This window comes from Populus trichocarpa, chromosome 9, assembly GCF_000002775.5.
Source record: "Populus trichocarpa isolate Nisqually-1 chromosome 9, P.trichocarpa_v4.1, whole genome shotgun sequence".
Lineage (NCBI taxonomy): Eukaryota > Viridiplantae > Streptophyta > Magnoliopsida > Malpighiales > Salicaceae > Populus > Populus trichocarpa.
In genome coordinates, this window is record NC_037293.2 from 11518480 (window position 1) to 11538562 (window position 20083).

Below are 20083 nucleotides of genomic sequence, written 5' to 3' on the forward strand. Positions count from 1 at the left end.
GACAAAATCACTGACGGATTGAAAAGTCATCGTTGTTATTTGGCAGTTTTCTGAAAAAATTCAATTAATTTAAAATTTTTATTTAAATATTACAGACGGAATCACCGACGGATTGAAAAATCGTCGGTAATTGTTGTCGGTTTCTGAAAACTTTTTACGAAATTGAAAATTTAAATTAAATATTACCGAAGGAATTACTGACGGAATACTTAAAAAATATTAATATTCAATTATCCGTCGGTAAATCCATCGTTAACGCGCCTCAATAAAAAACCTGAATCCCCTTATTTCACAAGAGACAGACTCATTTCTTCTTCTTCTTCTTCTTCTTCTTCTTCTTCTTCTTCTTTTTCACTATATGTAAAAAACATCAATATCTATTTCTTTCTCTTCTTTTCTCTCCCCATCTCCTTCTCTTTTCCTTCATGCTCGGGTATGTCTTCTTCTTCTTTTTTCTTTTATCCTCTTAGTTTTTTTTTTTAATTAATATGCTTTATGAATTTTTTTTCTCTCCTTAGCTTCACTTGCAACTACATTAAGGTAAGATTTTTCTTTTTTCTTCTTTTTTCATGATTTTTTTCACTATATTTGTTTTTTATTTTATTTTTAATTGTTTTGTTCTTAATTATTGTATAAATGTTGTTGTGAGATTTTTTTTTCATATGAGATCAATTTTTAGTTGAATTTATTTTTTTGTTTTATTTATTTATTGCAAATTTGTTTGAGTTGATTTTCTTATTCTTTTTTCCAAGCATTTTGAGTATATATTATAGAGTGTTGATTTATGTTAATTTAATTATTTTATAATTTTATAAAATGAATTTTTTTTAAATGTTTTTAAATAATTACCGACGGAAATTCTGTCGGTAAATCTGTTGGTAATAAAAAATATTATTACCGACGCGTCTTTTCCATCAGCAAATCCGTCGGTAATAATATTTTTTTATTACTAACGGATTTACCGACGGATAAAAAATTATCGATGAAAGATTCACCGACGAAGTATTTCCGTCGATAATTTTGTTGATAAATTAATTACCGATGAAATATGTGTCTTACACCGATGAAAAAATTCTATTAATAAAACTGTTAAATCTTGTAGTGTGCGAAGATAGTTAGTGTTAATACCTGGCCATCAAACTAACACGCATACAAAAAGATAGTTCAGGGGACATAGTTAATCCAAAATTATAGGTAAAAATTTTAGAGCCGAGCTAGACATGATATAAATATCCTTTTATGGAAGTAAAATTGATATGTGATGTGAGTTTGATCAGAATTGACAAACATTAATGGCATTTAGGGCAAACGTGTATGGATGGCCAAACGTGTATGGCCAAACGTGTATGGATTAGTTATTGTGACTTATATAAATTAAATTTAAATTTTAAATTAATAATAAAAATTTAATTTTATATCCAAAATACAAACCAAATATAAATTCTAAAATATTTAAAACAAAACATCCAAGATTATAAATTTTAAATCAACAACGCATTTATTTTTGTGAAAAGAACACATTAGGTTCTTTGGTGTTCATAAAAGTAAATTTTAAATCAAATATTAATGGAATTAAGATAATCTCGTCAAAGCCTAATAAAACACCATCATGCTCCTTTGTAATTTTATCATCATAATCATTTTTAATTTCATTAATATTTATAAAATCTATATTTAAAATACAATTAACAAGTAAATATTACGTGATAATCAATATTTTGGTTTAAATAATATTTTTCATTAAAAAATTAATTATTAATTATTATCATTTAAAATATATTGTATGGTCATTGCTGATAAAATATAATGAAAACTCTCTGTTTTTTCAATAGTTAAAATTAACAAATTAGTTTCTATTATGTATTTTTTAATATCACAAATTTTCTTAAAATTAATCAAATTATAATTTTATCTTTTCCAGAGTAATTCCTATATATTGAAAGCCAAGGCAATGAAAAACTAGAGTTTGCTTTCAAAAACTAGAATAACGTCTCATCTACTTCCTCATAGCAACGATTGATTGATGGATTAAGAACTGTCAAATCACTAGTTACTAGAAACCCCCGACATTGGTACTCTTCATCGCCAATTCTACTCTGATACTTTTCCTCTGGAGTTTGGAATTCAAGACTGTAAGAATAAAATAAGTTCCTCTCTGTTTGAAGGATAGCCATGTTTTTTGACTCAAGTATATGTATTTTACCAGTGAAGGACTCATCACTTTTACCAGGTTAGGTGTTATTCCCTCAAGAGATAGACTAATAATTTCATTATTTACAATAAATAGATAGCTCATCATTAGTTATTATGGAGAGTTTTCACTCCAGAGAGGCAGCTTGTGAAGTGATAGAAGCAGAGAGGCATTCTCAGAGCTCGATATTTGGATGGTCATGGTCTGTGCAGCCATGGGTTGTTCTCTAATTAAAAACATGGGTTGCTTTCGTGTTTGAATGAATTTTGCAGATAAACAATTACCAAGTGCTATCAAGCACATTTCAAGAAAAACCCATCAAGGATTTAACTTGATGCCAGGTCAAGTGGTTGAAGATCATGTTAACGAAGAATCAAACTTTTTCCTCTACGTTTTACTACTCTTTGCTTTTTATACTTGAATGAATGTGTGTTCTTATCATCCAAATTAGTTCAAGTAATTGTCCGAATTATTCATTCTATGAAGAATTTAAAAAGCTGTTATCTGAATTGATTCAGATAATTTAAAAAGCTGTTATTGGAAATCACCACAGAAGCTATAAAATGCTGCTTCTCCGAACACGTGGCACGGTAATGAAAATTGATGGGTCCAAGAAAAATTGATGGTAAACCTTACCTGTAGTCACATTACCAAACAGCATATATGAATCGAAGTTCTAGGGAGAAAAAAAATGCATTCATTTTTTTTTTTAGTAATAGTCGAAAAATTAATTAAAAAAAAGACTTCAAAGATAATAGTTTTTGTTTTTTTTGCATTCAAGTTTCTTACCAACCAAACTCCTTTATTGCTTTCAATCCTTCCTTTGTTTTACTATCAATAAATTAAATGTTCATACGATAGATCACCTAACTTGTACCACGTAGCTTTTTTTTTTTTGGAATAGGGCTCGTTATTTCAAGTAATTTACCACTTTTACTACCACATCAGCGAGGAAAAAAACCACACTTCCCTTACGAAAGTACAATGGAACATCCTCAATGTTGTCCATGTTTATATTGTTATTAATTTTAGTACTTGTAAAATTAATTAAAATAAATATAGACATATTCATGTTAATATATATATTATAATAATAGCTAAAACTGCTTAGTGTTTTATTGTGTAAGTCTACAATAAAATGCTGAGCTATTTTTTTTTTCCTTTTTTAACTTGTTTCTTTTCTTTGTTTTTTTTTAATGAAAGTTTTTTTTTTAATTTTTTTTGTTAATGTTTAATTTTTTTTCTATTTAGTTATTAAATTTTCATGATACAGGTTTCGAGTTTGATGGGTTAACCCAGATTTTTTTTCCTGATTTTTCTTTTTAATTAATTTTTTCGAGTGCAGTCCACAGTGAAATGCTTGACTTTTTTTTATTTTGCTTTTTTTTAAGCTGTTTTGTTTTCTTTAATGAATATTTTTTTGTTTAATTTTTTTTTGTTAATGTTAAATTTTTTTCTATTTAGTTATCAAACTTTCATTACATAGGTTCCGGGTTTGACGGGTTAACCCGAATTTTTTTTCTGGTTTTTCTTTTTAATTAATTTTTTCGTTTAATTTAATTTGTTAATGTTAAAATTTTTTCTATTTAGTTATCAAACTTTCATGACACGGATTCCGGGTTTGACGGGTTAACCTGATTTGAAGGGTTAACCCAATTAATTCAGATTTTTTTTATTTTTCTTCATTAGTTTTTTTCTTCATGGAGGCTTTTCTTTCTTTGTTTTTTTTTTTTTTGTTTAGTATTTTTGTTTTTTTTGCTTTTTTTTGCTCTTTGCTTCTTTTTGCTTTTTAATTATTTTTTTTAAATTTAGTTTGTTAATATTAAGTTTTTTTCTATTTAGTTATAAAACTTTCATGACACGAATTCCAGGTTTGACGGATTAACCTGGTTTGACGGGTTAACCCAATTAATTTATTTTTTTCTTCATTAGTTTTTTTTCTTCATGTAGGTTTTTTTTCCTTTGTTTTTTTCTTTTTAATTAATATTTTTTCTGTTCATTTTAGTTTATTAATGTTAATTTTTTTCTATTTAGTTATCACACTCTCATGACACGAATCCCAGGTTTGATGGGTTAACCTGATTTGGTGAGCTAATCAAGTTGATTCAGATTTTTTTTCTTTTTCTTTATTAGTTTTCTTCTTCCAATTTCATCTTTAAATATTGTAATTAACTATAACTAAAAGACATAAATCTTTTTTCTTTCAATTTCATGACACGAATCCCAGGTTTGACGGATTAAACCTGTTGATTCAGATTTTTTTTCTTTTTCTTAAGTAGTTTTTTTCTTTCAATTTCATCTTTTAATATCGTTTTGATTAAGAATTAAACTTCATGATTTGTTTTGTTTACTGGTCATTAAATTATTGTGATGTCATGAGGGGATTTTACTGTACCCCTCCTTGCAAAACACTATTCATCGGAATAATGCTTTGCTTTATTGTTTTTTTCTTTTCAATTAATTTTTTTTTTAATTTCATTCTGTAATATTAAATTTTTTCCTTTTTAATTATCATACTTTTATAATAAGACCTTGCAACCAGACTCATATCAAAGGCTCCGGGTTTGATGTTGCAACCAAACTCACTTAAATTTAGGTCATGTAAGTTTAATATTATTATTAATATTATAAATATAACTTTTGGATTAGGAGTAACTGACAGACCCAATACTTTTAGGTATAACTTTGTAGAAAAACCTAACACTCTTAAATTTTAATTTTTTTTGATATTTTTTATACAAAAAATTTAACCCGCAACGTAAGCCGGGCCACGTTTCTAGTATATATATATATAAAAAATCCTCGGTGGACATAGCCAAGATATTTTGTGCCTGAGATATTCCTCTCTTGTGACATAGAAAAGCTGTAGATGAAATTACTCTAGAAAAACATCAGTAGTTAGAAAGACGCTTTCATCCATTATGATTATCATGCCTCTGACACGTCTCTTCACCATAGAAGGACACTTTCATTTAATTCTATTTATCATGCCTCTCACACGTCTCCTTGCCATCCTTCGTGGTTTCAAATTTTTTAATATATTAATATTAAAAATAATTTTTAAAATATTAAAAAATTTTATTTTAATATATATTTTAAATAATTATCATTACCATAATCTCAAATATATTTATTCAGACTATGCTTACAAGAAACCCAATAGACAATTACTATCCACATACAGTCACACGCACTCCCAAAATTCTCATGTCTGGCTTATAAATTTTCACTAGTTTCTAGGTGGAATTAATTCCTACCATTTATGAGGCGTGTAAAAAATATTTCCTTGATGTGCTTGGGATAGGGGTGTTCACGGTTCGGTTTTTATCAAAAAAAGTAACCAAACCGAAATTATTATTTTTTTTTAAAAAAAACCGAAACCGAACCGAAACCGGTTCAAACCGACCGGTTTCGGTTCGGTTCGGTTCGGTTTTTTAGAGAAAAAAACGGTTCAAACCGGTTTGGCTCGGTTTTTCCGGTTTGGCTCGGTTTGGCTCGGTTTTTTCCGGTTTGGCTCGGTTTTTTCGGTTTGGCTCGGTTTTGGCTCGGTTTGGCTCGGTTTTGGCTCGGTTTGGCTCGGTTTTTTTCCGGTTTTTTTTCGGTTCGGTTCGGTTCGGTTTTTCCGGTTCCAAGCTTAAAAAACCAAAACTGAACCGAACCGGTCGGTTTTTTCAAAATTTTAATCGGTTTAATCGGTTTTTTTTTCGGTTCGGTTTTCTCGGTTATTTTTTTTCCGATTTTCTCGGTTTAATCAGTTTTTCGGTTTTTTTTTAACACCCCTAGCTTGGGACATGGCCAAATCAACTCCACTACTCTCTGATGAATGCCACGTCACATATCATGGCATAAATTGAGAAAAAAATGTTAAATTTGTTAGCTGTGTTTGACAATTTAACTTTTATTTAGGAAATTGAACTTTAAGATGGTTTTTATTTTTATTTTAAGGTTTATATATTAGTAGTATTTTTTTATTACTATTCAATATAGAATACGTACATTAATAGAAAGATTTGGAATTAGTTTTAATTGGGAAGTAGATGGGTCAACTTTACCAATTCAGAGTAAAGTGTCCTGATTCAATGGAAGTAGCTAGGAAGGCCACACATTAGCCCATGACTCGCTGAAGTGTCTCAGGCTCTCAGTGACGTGAAGTGAGAACTACTGTTGACCTAAAATCTGGTTTTCACATCATGGGCAAGGAAAAAAAAGATGAGCCAATTAATTTTGCAAGCCACCTAATAAAAAACGGTGGTCAAAATCCAGAATGGATGACTTTTTTCCAATTTTCTGAACCCAGGCTTGCATTTTTCTAATTACATGTGCAAACAGTCAGATGATTTATCACAACAGCATTAAAATTATTTTATAGTGTTCATGTAGTTTTGCTCACATCTTGGCAAATATCAGATTTACACGATATGTAGAATCTAAATTAAATATATCACAACATCGATCCTTTTCCCATGTGCCTAGATTTAGTCGGTAAGCTGTCCTATCTAGATATGAATATTGGTCAAAACAGTAGTTGTGCCTCCTGTCTGTGCACGAAAATTATTATATAAATACTCCCAACATACAGAGTCATCTTTGTCTTTCGATATTTATCCTTCATCCTTCAAAACACATACAAGTGCATGAAATATCCTTCTTTGATTATAGTTTAACATCAAATCCTGTGTAACTAATGGAATTGGGAAGTATACTGCAGTTTCTTGAGAACAAGACCATTTTGGTCACAGGAGCCACTGGTTATCTAGCAAAGAGTACGCATCTTCTCTCTACCTTTCTCTTTATGGAGATTTTATGTTGAATAATTAACATTTTTGTTTAATGGGTGCAGTTTTTGTGGAGAAAATATTGAGGGTCCAGCCAAATGTGAAGAGATTTTATCTCCTTCTAAGAGCTGCAGATGCCAAGTCTGCTACCGAACGTCTCCGTGATGAGGTACTAAAAATGTCCCTGAAATGATAATCAAAGGAATAACATAGAGAATCATTGAATTTCTAACGATTATCAGGGGCTAATTAATTCTACTGCATGAACAGGTCATTGGGAAGGACTTGTTTAGGGTTTTAAGGGAGAAACATGGTGCAAGTCTGCATTCCTTTATATCAGAAAAGGTAACTCCTGTCCCTGGTGACATCTCCTACGAAGACTTGGGAGTGAAAGACTCTTCTTTGAAGGATGAAATGTGGAGAGAAATTGATGTTGTCCTTAATTTTGCTGCCACCACCAACTTTGATGAAAGGTAAATAAACAAAACTATGGTAATAATAATCTATGATCTCCTTCTTTATTAGAATGTTAACACAAACTAATTCTTTTCTTTTTTTCTGTATGGACGTGCGTGCTCCTGAAGATACGATGTTGCACTAGGCATCAATACACTGGGAGCCTTGCATGTTTTAAACTTTGCAAAGAAATGTGTTAAAATAAAGACGCTTGTCCATGTATCCACCGGTAAGTACAGTTTAATTTAATTAGACAGCTTCATCGACTTCTCATTAATTAGTCTAATTATCATTTAGACTTGATTCCTCAATATCAGCATATATACCCAGCTCATGCAATTAAATTATGTTGATCTGTTTACGTTATGTTCAGCTTATGTGTGCGGCGAAGATGCTGGGCTTATACTCGAGCAACCATATCATATGGGTATGGCCAAAAGGGGGGACGAGAAAATTGATATCAACTTTGAAAAGAAAATGGTGCAAGAAAAAATAAATGAACTCAAATTACAAGATGTTCCCGAGAAAGAAATTACTTCAGCTATGAAGGATTTCGGCATTGAGCGGTAATTCTTTCTTCTTTTTTCTTTTCTTTTCATGTGATGGGCTATGAAATCTAGATACTCAGTAAGCATGCAAATTAATAAAACCCAATTACAGCAAATAGAATGAAATTGAGATTTTCTTTATGTAATTTCTTTCTCTTAATCTGATATTGCAGGGCAAGGCTTTTCGGATGGCCAAACACTTACGTATTTACCAAGGCAATGGGAGAAATGCTGTTAGTGAATTTCAAAGATAGTTTGCCATTACTAATTATACGCCCCACCATGGTAGCAAGTACTTACAAAGAACCATTTCCTGGTTGGATTGAAGGTGTCAGGTGAATTTATTCATCGAATACGTAAAAAGATTTTCTAAATCTCTTATCTCAAATTAACCTCCATGTCTTGCCTCTTTAACAGAACTATTGACAGCGTAATTGTGGGCTACGGTAAAGGCAGAGTTACATGCTTTATTTCCGGACCACGATCAACTCTTGACGTGGTAATAAGATCACTCTCCCTTTCTCCTTCCATAAAAAATAAAAAATGATAAGACGTGTAAATATTCTAAAAATCAATGGTGGTCTTAATTGAGAATTACTAGAATCTTAGAACTAACGTTTTCTGAAAATGCAGATACCAGCTGACATGGTTGTCAATGCCATTATAGTTGCCATGGTAGCACGCGCCAAGCAGCATTCGGAGATCATTTATCATTTGGGTTCTTCGTTCAGAAATCCTGTAAATATCTCAAATCTTCATGATTTTATTTTTCGCTATTTCAGCGAACATCCGTGGATTAATAAGGAGGGGGAGTCGGTAAAAATTGGCAAAGGAATTGTTTTGAGCAGCATGTCCAAGTTCTACACGTACATGGCCATTCGTTTTCTCCTGCCGTTGAAGGTTTAATGTTGCTGGATCTTAACTAAACTTGATTTAGTTAATTTATCTATTTTCCTTATCATTTTTAAATGCTGTTTTCACTGATATATATTGTGTTTTTTTTTCTTTTTAATTCACAGGCATTGCAATTGTTCAACATATTGTTGTTTAAAAAATATCAAGACGTGTACACCGTTCTTGATAGAAGAGTAAAATTGGTGATGCGGTTGGCAGACCTTTATAAACCTTATGTGTTCTTCGAGGGCATGTACGTGCACTTTATTTTTAGTGCTGTATTTGGCTAATTAATTAAAAATTAATATTTTTTATATAATTCAATTGACAAAAACAAGTTATTTTTTATTTTTATGTAGATTTGATGATCTAAATTCTGAAAAGTTGCGGATAATATCCAAGGAGACCTGTCAGGAAACAGATATCTTCGACTTTGATCCTATGAACATTGATTGGGAAGATTACATGATAAATGTTCACATTCCTGGTCTAGTTAAATATGTGATGTAATAGTTATTTTAAGATTATATATCTTTTTTATTAAATTTGTAATGATTATGCAATTAAGTTTTAATTTTCCATGCAATGGATTTATGATTGGCAAATCATATTATCTCTGGAAGACAAAGACATATTAATGAAATTTGATTTCAATATTTATGTTAATTTGTGTTGAAATGTGTGGAGCAAACTAGGTCATGCATGCCACTTGGATATATTAGTACTTGAAGTAATTTTGAAGTGGTAATTTATGGATTTGTTGTCCATGTTACTATTTTGGGTTGAAATAAATCAAAGGTTTATTTTCTTTTGTAAATTTACCCCTTCGAATGTGATCATAGTCTAACTAATTAAACCTTGAACCGAGAAAGTTTTGGTTTCAAATATTAATATGCAAAACCTACCCTGAGAATATATATATTGATTAAAAAATCAATAAATTCATTTTCTAATTTCTCTTCCAAACAAATTTGGTATGTAATTATTACATTTTCACTGCGAGCCTTCTAATTAATAAGGTCACAAGATTACCATTTAAGTTATTTTCCTTTTATTTTTTTTATGATAGCCTTAATTTTCAAAATCTAAATTTTCTCCCTTATTAAATTATTATTTAGAATACACTCTTATGATATATATTGTTGTCTTTGTTCTTTTCTCTATTTCATGATTTAGTTCCTTTCTTTTATCTTGTATAAGAGTTACAAACTTTTAATTACTCATAGATAAATGAAAATTTGTTGTATATATTGAGAAAGATATTTTTAATGAGATTACAAATAAAATCATTATGAAACAATTTTAAAATATAAAATCTCGAAGATAACAATTATAATGTAAGTTTTTTTATTTTAAAAGTATTCTTAAATTAATTTTGCTTAACTTTAGTTAGTATATATAAATTAATTTCTATATATAACACATGTATGTATAACATATAATATCAAATATTTATTAGTAATTTGCCCCTTCATTTAAAAAATTTTAACTCTGCCACTGACTAACTGATCTTTATTTATACTGCCCACTGTGATGTGATTGAAAGAGGTATACGTACAGGTCTTGTCCAAGCGAGATGCATGCACGGATTTGTGAACTCACTGTGGATAAAGCCTCTGTTCAAATTTCAAAACCAAAAACTAAGCAACCCTCTCTCAATATATACAACAAATTTTCATTTATCTATTTCTAAATTTTCCAAAGATTAGGGAAGTTCTTGACAACAATTCTATGCTGACATATGGTAAATAACATCTAAAATCATAACTTAAAAGGATTGTTCAAAATTGATGTTGTTCTTGCTGACTTGTTGTTTTGTACAAATGGATTGAACATAAATATTAAATGTTTTTTTTTTAATTTATTTATTATGTTCTTAATTTTTTTAGTTATCCTGTACTTCATTGTTAATCATTAGTAAATTCATTAACATTATTTTTATATAAAATTCATAACAAAATACTTATTAATTCATCAAAACTCATTTCAATTCATATCTATTAGCATATAATATTACCCATACACATATTAATTTAACGAACCCATAATTAATTATTATAAACTCTAACATTTTCAATAACTAATTATATAGAAATAAAACTAAAATTATTTAATGAAACAAATAAAAAAGTAACACACCTTTATATTAGTTTTGATCAACTCCTTTTTTATTATATTATATTTGATTTAGCTGTTAAATCTCTATATTTTATTTAATTTGAATAATGATTTACCTACTATTAATTTATATGAATTACTTAAAAAAATAACACAGCTTTATATCATGGAAAAATTAAAATAGAACCGAGAGTGGCAATGGTTGCTAATTGGGAGGGGGAGGGGGCAATTGCCCCCTCTTGTCCTATGTGGCTCCGCCACTGTAGTTAGTTAATCAAAAACTGAAATTTCGGTAAATTAAAATGATTTTTTTTATTTGATTTAAATCTCTAATTTTATTTTTTTTATCCTCAATGTGAACTTAACCTTTGATGAGAATAACGAATCCTCGACCTGTGAAGTGGTCCATTCGCGAGTTTCCCTAGTTGTTCTTGAAAAAGTAGGCAGATGATGTTACAGACAGAGAGGCGATATGGATGGGTTTTTATAAGAGTTTGTAAGTGTGATTGTGATTGATTTTTAAAATGTTTTTATTTAGAAATATATTAAAATAATATTTTTTTTTATTTTTTAAAAATTATTTTTGACATCAGCGCATCAAAATGATCAAAAAACACCAAAAAATATTAATTTAAAGTGAAAAAATAAAAAAAATTAAATTTTTTTAAAAACATTTTTGAAATGTAAAAACAAACAAGATCTTAATATTAACCGCACATAGCATTGTGGTTGCAACAGAGACAGAGAAGGGCAAAAGCGTGGCTAATAGAGGTGGTTGATGGTGTATTAGCTATTATTTTTTAAAATGTTATTTTGTTTAGAAATATATTAAAATAGTATTTTTTTTATTTTTAAAAATAATTTTTGGTATTAGTATATCAAAATCATTTGAAAAAAATCAAAAAATAACAATTTAAAGCTAAGAAAAAAATAAAAAATATTTAATTTTTTTAAAAAATATTTTTAAAATCCAAAAACTAAACTTAAAATCCTTCCACTTTAAATTGTTTTAAATGCAGAGAGATTTGATCAAGTTCCATGACTTTTATTGAACGAAAATTACCAAGTTTGAATTTAAAGTAAGGATTGTACTATTGTTGACGGAGACTTCCTGTAATATCCTACTCGGTGCAGTGCTCTCTTCTTGATGCTACGCTGTTCTGTTCAAGATAGAAGACCCCTTGCCACGTGTCATCCTTCCAGAAAGGAGGTCTTCTCAGCCGTCCACATAAGCCTCCCCTTTTCTTGATTAATCTTGGCCATACGCCTACAGACCAACTTTTTGTCCTTGGAGGTGTTTATTGTCTTTTTCGTGTCTTGTCATTTTCCGTCCTCTTGAGCGCAAGTGTCCTTTTCCATGGCAGAACCATTTACCCTCCTCCTGCGAGACCATTACAGATTGATTGATATGCTTAAGATTTTATTAAAAAAATATTTAATTCTTGTTCATAAAAAAAATTGATTTATAACAATTATTTAAGAAAAGGAGAGATTTAATTGTCTTTTTTCATCGAAATTCTCTTTTTTATTTATTTAAGAGGATTTAATTAACATGATTACAGCTAAATGTTCGTCTTCTATATTTTCTTGGCTCAGACTATAAACTGGGTTCAAATACCATGTCGTAAAGTTGTACACCCAAATCACTTTCCAATAATTGCAGGTTGAAATATATATTCATAATAAACGTAAAAAAAGACGTCAGAAAAACACTATATATTTATTATGGATATAAACTTATTATATTGTAGACTACACTGTAGATATATATGTAAAGGACAATATAGCACCATAAAAGCATTATCTTTGATGGTTTTTAGTAAAAAAAAATATTATTGGGGCATTGTCTTTTTTATGTTCTATGTCAAAAGTTGTTGGCTCTGGCTTGATAGCCAGACCCAAATTAATTCTAACAAGTGTTGGTCTTTTTGCCCAGCAGGACCTAATAGTGTTGGGTCCTATTACCCAGATTAACCCAGCAACATTAGATCTTGTTACCCAGCAAGACTCAATAGCGTTGGGCAGATCTGTTTCATTTAAAATCTCAGAATAAACCGGTTCACCCGTCGGGTCAACTTGGAACTCGGGTGACCAAGTAAAAACTCGATTGAGACCTTTTTTAAAAAAATATATGTTTTTTCTCCTACCCAGATACTCTTATTTTTTCATATTTTTAAATTGATTGCTAGCTCATTTCAAAGTTCACTATATAAATACTAGAAGAATGTTTTATTTTTTCAATGTAGGATTTGAAACCTTTTAATATATATACTCTATGTTCACAAGAAAAAAATTATGTTTTTTTAATGTTGAGATAATAAACTTTTTTGGTTTAAATTCTTCAACTTAGAATAATATTAAGATAGTATATATCTTTTTAATGTGAAGAATATTATTCTTCAACTTAGAAGAATATTTGGTTTTTTCAAAAAATATATTTTAAAATAATTTTTTAAACTTAATTTTTTATAATAAATATAACTTATATTTATAGATTGTTTTTTAATGCTATTAAATCTAGCTAGGCTGTAAGATACTTTCAATTTTAGTTTTTCACCTTTTTAATGTCAAACCTTCTCACCCAACTGTTTTAAAGTCTGGATGTAAATATTATTAATTTGGGAGCCAAACGTTTGGCATTATTACGATATTGTTAACTTCTTAGGATCAAGAACCTGATGTGATCTATAAGCTCACCATATAGCTAGATTCTTATAATTTATTGATTTGCTGTAATATAATTCCATTTTACTGTTCCAAACGATCTTAAACAAACTGATTATCGCACTGATGTTTTTTTTTTTTTCCTATCCTTCTTTTCCTCCCAGGCATTGCATTTGGTGAATATGTTGTTGTTCAGAAAATACAGAGATGCCTGTGCTGTTCTTGATCGAAAACTCAAATTGCTAAGGCGATTGACTGACCTTTTCAAGCCCTATGTGCTCTTCGAGGGCATGTACGTGATGTTCTATTCAGGCTGTTGTATTCCATCGTATTGTTTTGATAATTGCATTGACGAAAACAAATTATTGTCTACAGATTTGATGACAAGAATTCAGAGAAGTTGCAAATAGCATCAAGAAAGACCTGTCCTGAAACAAATGTCTTCAACTTTGATCTTAAGAGCATCGACTGGGAGGATTATATGATGAATGCTCACATCCCCGGTCTCGTTATGTATGTGATGAAATAATTATAAGAATGATTATATATCGTGCTTTGGAAAATCCTTACCTATTTCTGATGATGCCATGCTTCAATCATTTGATGTAATGATGAATATTTATGCTTCTAATTAGGTTGTATGGAAAAAAAAAGAGGAGCGAAATGCAATGTGGTTTCAATAGTTTTATAATTATGTCTGGTGTTCTTATAAAGCAAAATGTGTGGAGTGTGGACTCTCTAGTTTATGTATATTGTAGAGATTTTGTGACGCCGGCGTGTAGTCAAAGATAGAAAACTAGAATTTCTCAAATCTTAAGTTGCAATTCTAAATTGTATAGAAAATATATATTTTATAAATTTTGAATAATTTCTAAAACTATTTAAATATAATTTCTAAAATCATAAATATGATAACTTACTGCTCGCGACTCAGACCTTTGATAAGATATGATAAATATGGAATTCAACCAATGCTTTGAAGGTAGAGTAGTATGAAACGGTCAGGCTCGTCCTTGTATTTTTCTTGACTGGCCAATTCGATTGTCCAACTCTGCTCTTGCTTGGAAAATCCTCGCATTTCTTATTGGCTGGTTAAGCAGAATGGCATTGCATTTCCAATGTGACGGAGGATGTGTGTAAGATAATGCTCTTAGCCTAACACATAGACGATATACAGCAGTAGTAAAGGGGAAAGAAGGGGAATTGAGAGGAGATACACTTCTTGAAAAGATTTTGCAACATTCATGTATTTTGCAACTTCTGTCTCATAATGAATGCCCAGTTGGATCGGCCGAATGAGATAGTGTTAATCAGAAGAAAAATCATCATCTCTCACCAGGAGAAAGGAACCGAACCGATAGCGCTCTCCATTTATGGAATGAGCTCGTATCTGTAGAGTGTTCTTTTCCATGTGTTGTTAGTGTACAGTACAGCACTAGTTACAGCTTACAAGCCAAAGATTAACTTCACAGGGTGGATGGGCACTGGGAATTTCCAAATAGCATGGCAAGTGCAAAATTTCTATAAGCTTACAACGGGCCAATTTTTTCTACTGATGGCGCTGGTCACAAGGAACATGTAGATACGAAGGAGATGGGGACCTCTCTTTCCTTTTGCACGTCAGTGCTGTGATTTTATTGTCAGATTCTTGAAAAGAAGCTTGGCTCTGGAGTTTATTTTTGCAACTTGTAAGACTTTCTGGTCTGCCAAAGCTCAGTAACTTACTATTGCAGCAAATATCATTACTGTCTTTTGACCCTTCCATGCACGAATCTTCTTCAAGAGCATCACAAGCTCTTGGCCGGGAAACGCACAGCCAGCTTTGAGGAGAATCATTACCATTGCCTGCTACAGGAACATGCCATGATCCATGTTCTGATTCCTGAACCCAAAAAACTGGCATCTCAGCAACACTAAAATTGTAATTATAAAAAGGGAAGAATAAGGAGGAAAATTTTAATTTATAAATAAGCAACTTGAAGACTAGCAGTCTGCAATTCTGCATCAGTATTGGCCATGTTAGAGACAATACCTGGATGACTACTGAAAACAGTGGTGGCATTTGAAGTTCCAGCTTCCCTTTGACAAAAGTATATCGAACCTGAAAACAGGAATGAAAAAAAGTTGGATCCATCAATAAAAATGTCACCAAACGCTACTAAAACCATAAAGGAGTGCTGTCTCGATGCAAGAAAAAAAATTCAGAACAAGGACACACTTAAAAACAACTAGGGACAATGGACTCTCTTTTAGTTGCCGATTGATTTTTTGAAGGTGAAGCACTCCTCCACACACCCAAATGGTGTTTGAATGATATTTCATAAAGTTACGAGTTAAAAAGAAATCAAAACCACTAGTTTATTCATCCACGGATAGAAATATATCTAAACACATAATCCACTTATAGATACAGGCTGAACCTAGATGGTCCTTATTCCCTAAACAGTAGGCATGGCCTTCTTCACACGCATATGACAATAAAAGTAAACCTCATAAAAGCCTACATAATCACATACTTGTAAAGAGAAATGAAATGATTTATCTAATATAAGACTACTGGATTGACCAAATAATAGTTTGATTGGACCTTGTAACCAGTTGCAACTGATATTCCTGTGGTGCATCAAGTCAGTTAGAGGTTCATTGTAGACAAAATACATTCAAACTTATTGTCCAAAATATTCCAAGGCTATTAACACAAATCTCAACGCTACAATGAATACTGATGAAAGAAAAGAAAATCCATCTTCATTTACAAAACACTAATTAACCAAATGACTAAAACAGACATTACTATTGATGAATGCTACAATTCTTAGTGATAAAAATGATAGTTAAAGTAATTTTAGAAAACAATAATTATGGGAAACACTATGTGTGTGAAACAAAAGCAAAACAATTACTCAACTCATCATATAGGTTTGAATATGGCCTAGTCCTAGGTTTCAAAAGGGTTATTTAACAAGTCCAAAAAGATGTCTCCAACAAAAAGTTCCACTACAGTACTATAAATTTACAATGAACAAGTAGATGCCTTGCATTTTCTAGATATGGCCACTTCACCATACTTTCTTAAAAGGAATGGATGTTAATAACAACATCTAGGAAATGAGATTAACAGAGGGTATGCATTGGACAGGATTATGACAAGCACTTACTTGATGTCTTTCTTTCCACTTGATAAAGAAGTCACTTCCTAGTAGTTCGAAAATGTGATCTCGCATTTCATCGTTTGTCACTAGCAAGCATCTAAGTTTGACAGCAGCATATAGCCAATACCTGAAATACAAAAGGACTTGTTAATAAAATACACAAACGAATAGAAAGCTTTTTTAGGAAAATGGAGTAGATTCATCCAATCATATCAGCACTGTGGAAAGATCATATTTGAAAACATTGCATCGATCAATTAGTGACTTGGATAAATAATAGTATAAAGTCCACAAAACAGGCGAAAAGGAAATTTTACAACAAACAATCCTTCAATGATAGAGATAACCACACACACAGAAGAACTAGTTCTGGAAGTCTATACCAATCATCATTGGAGCCTTGAGGCGTGGTATAAAGAACATCCTTTTCTATCCACTCTTGAATCAGCTCTCTAGTGGAAGGATTCTGTAGGAGTGCTCGAAGACGCTTATTGTGCATAATAATAAGTGGCCATTTTTTCCCACTCTGATTGTATAGGTCTTTTACAACAGCATCAAGCTGCTCTATTTCAATTTGTGAAAACATATAGCAAATGAGTTATACAAATTAGCAGTTATCAAAGAAGCATACTTAATGGAAGAGAAAACAAATGTAGTACCAATTCAAATGCACAACTACAACCTGAGAAATGCTAAATCCGCCTTCTGCAAAATTCTGCTGATAAAGTCCAATATTTGCTCCATCTACTATTGCTTCATAGTTGGCATGTTCTTCTAGCCAATTCTATTGTATAATATATAGAAAGTAATGAGAGAGAATATCAACAAGTTTCAACAGATAAGAGCAAGAACTTTTTCCCAAAAAGAAGTGCTATTTAAATTCTGCATCTTTTCTAAATTATCGTGAAATTTGAAATTTTCTATGAAAACACAATAGCACTTGCACAATTGCTAGAAGAGATCACCAATCTAAATATACAAAAATCACAATTTTAAACCAAATTTGAACCGTGCATGAAGAAGCTCCAAATAAAACAGTAAATCATGATAAAGGACAGTAAGCATTTCAAAACAATGGCTCAGGTACTATACCAACATAACAAGGCATAACTATATCTACATATGAAGAAAACGCTCAACAACTATCACCATTCACGTGTATATGCCGAGAATGTTCCGGATAAAAGACTGGCAGTGACTCGGATCAAAAAAGGAAAAAGATTGACAACGACAACAATTACTCGATGAAAAAAACACCAACTCAACCATGACACTCGCATTGAGTTCACCAAGTTACTCACTCAATCTGTCTCTCTCTTTCTTTCTTTATTTTTTATTTTTTTTCTTTTTTCGGTATTCGAAGTCCTCAATCTTCATTAATCCTCAAATTCAAAACAAACCACATTAATACAAACAAGAAAAATCCGATGAAAATAGACAATCATGCACAATGAATCAGTAAATCAACAAAAACCAAGTACAAAAACAAACACTACCATCACTCACCTGAAACTCGCTAAAATTAGCATTAACCTCCCTTTCCATAGCCAATCCAGCAACAGATTCAGCAAACCTCTCGGTTTCATCATCATCAATATCAACAGAAACCAGCTGCTCCCCGCAACAACAACACTTTCCACCAACATCCACACTCCCTCTCTTCAGCACCCACTTCCCTTTCCCAATCCATCCCAGCCCATGCCACCCTCCCCCATTCCTCGAAACCGCCTCTCTCACCAAATCCACATCCAATTCCACCCCACTACCCTCAAAAACCGCAAACCAATGCTCAATGACCTTCGCGGTCTCTCCTCTCACACGCCTCACCATCTTCCTCAATTTCTGCAAATACCCATAAACCCTCTTCTCATTTCTACTCTCTACACTAACTTTCAACAATGCCGCAATCTCCCCCTCTTCTAAACCCACCCCCATACTCCCCATATGCTCCTCCACTTCATAAGCCTTATGAGCCTCCAACTTCTCACAGAAACAAAACAATGCAGGATCGTAAGTCCTCAACCTTGGCAATTCATTATAAGCCCCAACATTTTTAACCAAGTCAAAAGCATAATCACCATCTCCTTTAGCAGCAGCTAGTCTAGCAACAGCTGTGATTGAGGCTTCATTGGGTTTGATCCCATTAGACACCATGTGATCAAATATTCGAAGCCCACATCGTAAAGCCAACTCTTCCGTCGATGGGTCATTGAGGGATACTGAACAGAGGTAAAGGAGAGTGTTGAAGCCGTGTTGATTGAGACGAGTGTCTTGGGATATTGCCGTGTCGTAGAGGGAAATAGCAGAGTGTAAGTCTTTGGATTTTGAATAAAAATTGAGGTTGTAGTTGAATTGCGATTCTGGGGTTTGGTTTTTTTTGGGTTTCTTTTTGTTGGATGAGGAAGCCATAGCCATGGATAGAATTCTCAAAGCAAAGACGAGGAGAGGACTGTTATTCAAAAACCCTAGACGTTGGAAAACCCTATAGACTATAGACTATTTTGGTACGGGCCTGAGAAACCCCATAGAATATGGATCTGGTCTGGTCTAGAAAACCCTTGTAGACTACGTTTAGTACAGATTTAAGGAAATAAAAGGTTTTGTGTTCTGAAGGTTTATAAATATTGGGCTAGGTTTTAATTAGACTGGATCTTGATCTCTCTTTTGTGCTTATTTTTAGGCTCAATAGGCCCAGGCCCAATGAAAAAAATAAAGACAAGCTGTCGGCAAGGACTTTTCAATTGATAATATAGACAAACAAGGCACAATTTCCAGTCCAGAGCCATCGACACTTACGAGGTGTAGATCAAATCAATACAGAGCATATCAATAAATCTATTGACCGAATTTATTCCTATGGATCTAATAACGACACATATGGCCTCTTCTTGATACTTTTTCTTGGTATTCTCATGACGTGTTAACGTCAAATTCTCAGTCCAGTGGGCCCATTGGGCTTCTTTTCTTAAAGCGACTTCTTTGCGCCTACCATGATTCTTTTGTGTTTTGACAAGGTAATGTGGTAATATGATTCATGGTATTTTTTAATTAAGAATATATTAAATTAATTTTTTTATTTTTTATGTTAGCACATCAGAATCATCAAAAAAATATGAAAAATATAAATTTAATATTTTTTCAAGCAAAAAATCAACTTAAGAAATTCTAGGCATGTTTAATATTTTTTTTATGTTTCTAAGCCTTTTCTTGGTTGGATTCCCAATCTATTGAAAAGGCTGGGCATATTTGTTGAGTGAAAGGATCAAATGAAGGTTTTTCATTGGA

At 31.6% G+C, this 20083-nt stretch overlaps 2 protein-coding genes and 1 long non-coding RNA gene across 3 annotated transcripts; 2 read left to right on the top strand and 1 right to left on the bottom strand.

Annotated features, from left to right (window-relative positions):
* The first annotated feature begins 6765 nt into the window (after window positions 1–6765).
* Window positions 6766–9530, top strand: LOC7474947 (alcohol-forming fatty acyl-CoA reductase). Its single transcript, XM_002313631.4, has 10 exons — window positions 6766–6954; window positions 7032–7135; window positions 7237–7439; window positions 7551–7651; window positions 7796–7988; window positions 8144–8305; window positions 8388–8469; window positions 8604–8870; window positions 8990–9117; window positions 9224–9530. The coding sequence occupies exons 1-10, from the start codon at window positions 6876–6878 to the stop codon at window positions 9372–9374; spliced, it is 1470 nt and encodes a 489-aa protein (XP_002313667.2). The 5' UTR covers window positions 6766–6875; the 3' UTR covers window positions 9375–9530.
* A 4132-nt stretch (window positions 9531–13662) lies between these two features.
* LOC18102184 (uncharacterized) lies at window positions 13663–14326 on the top strand. Its single transcript, XR_002983638.2, has 2 exons — window positions 13663–13938; window positions 14022–14326. It is a non-coding gene; the product is annotated as an uncharacterized LOC18102184 (long non-coding RNA).
* A 539-nt stretch (window positions 14327–14865) lies between these two features.
* Window positions 14866–19319, bottom strand: LOC18102185 (proteinaceous RNase P 2). Its single transcript, XM_024608199.2, has 6 exons — window positions 18305–19319; window positions 17481–17582; window positions 17182–17357; window positions 16805–16925; window positions 15679–15747; window positions 14866–15528 (listed from the first exon to the last, which is right to left on the bottom strand). The coding sequence occupies exons 1-6, from the start codon at window positions 19211–19213 to the stop codon at window positions 15196–15198; spliced, it is 1710 nt and encodes a 569-aa protein (XP_024463967.2). The 5' UTR covers window positions 19214–19319; the 3' UTR covers window positions 14866–15195.
* Window positions 19320–20083: the final 764 nt, after the last annotated feature.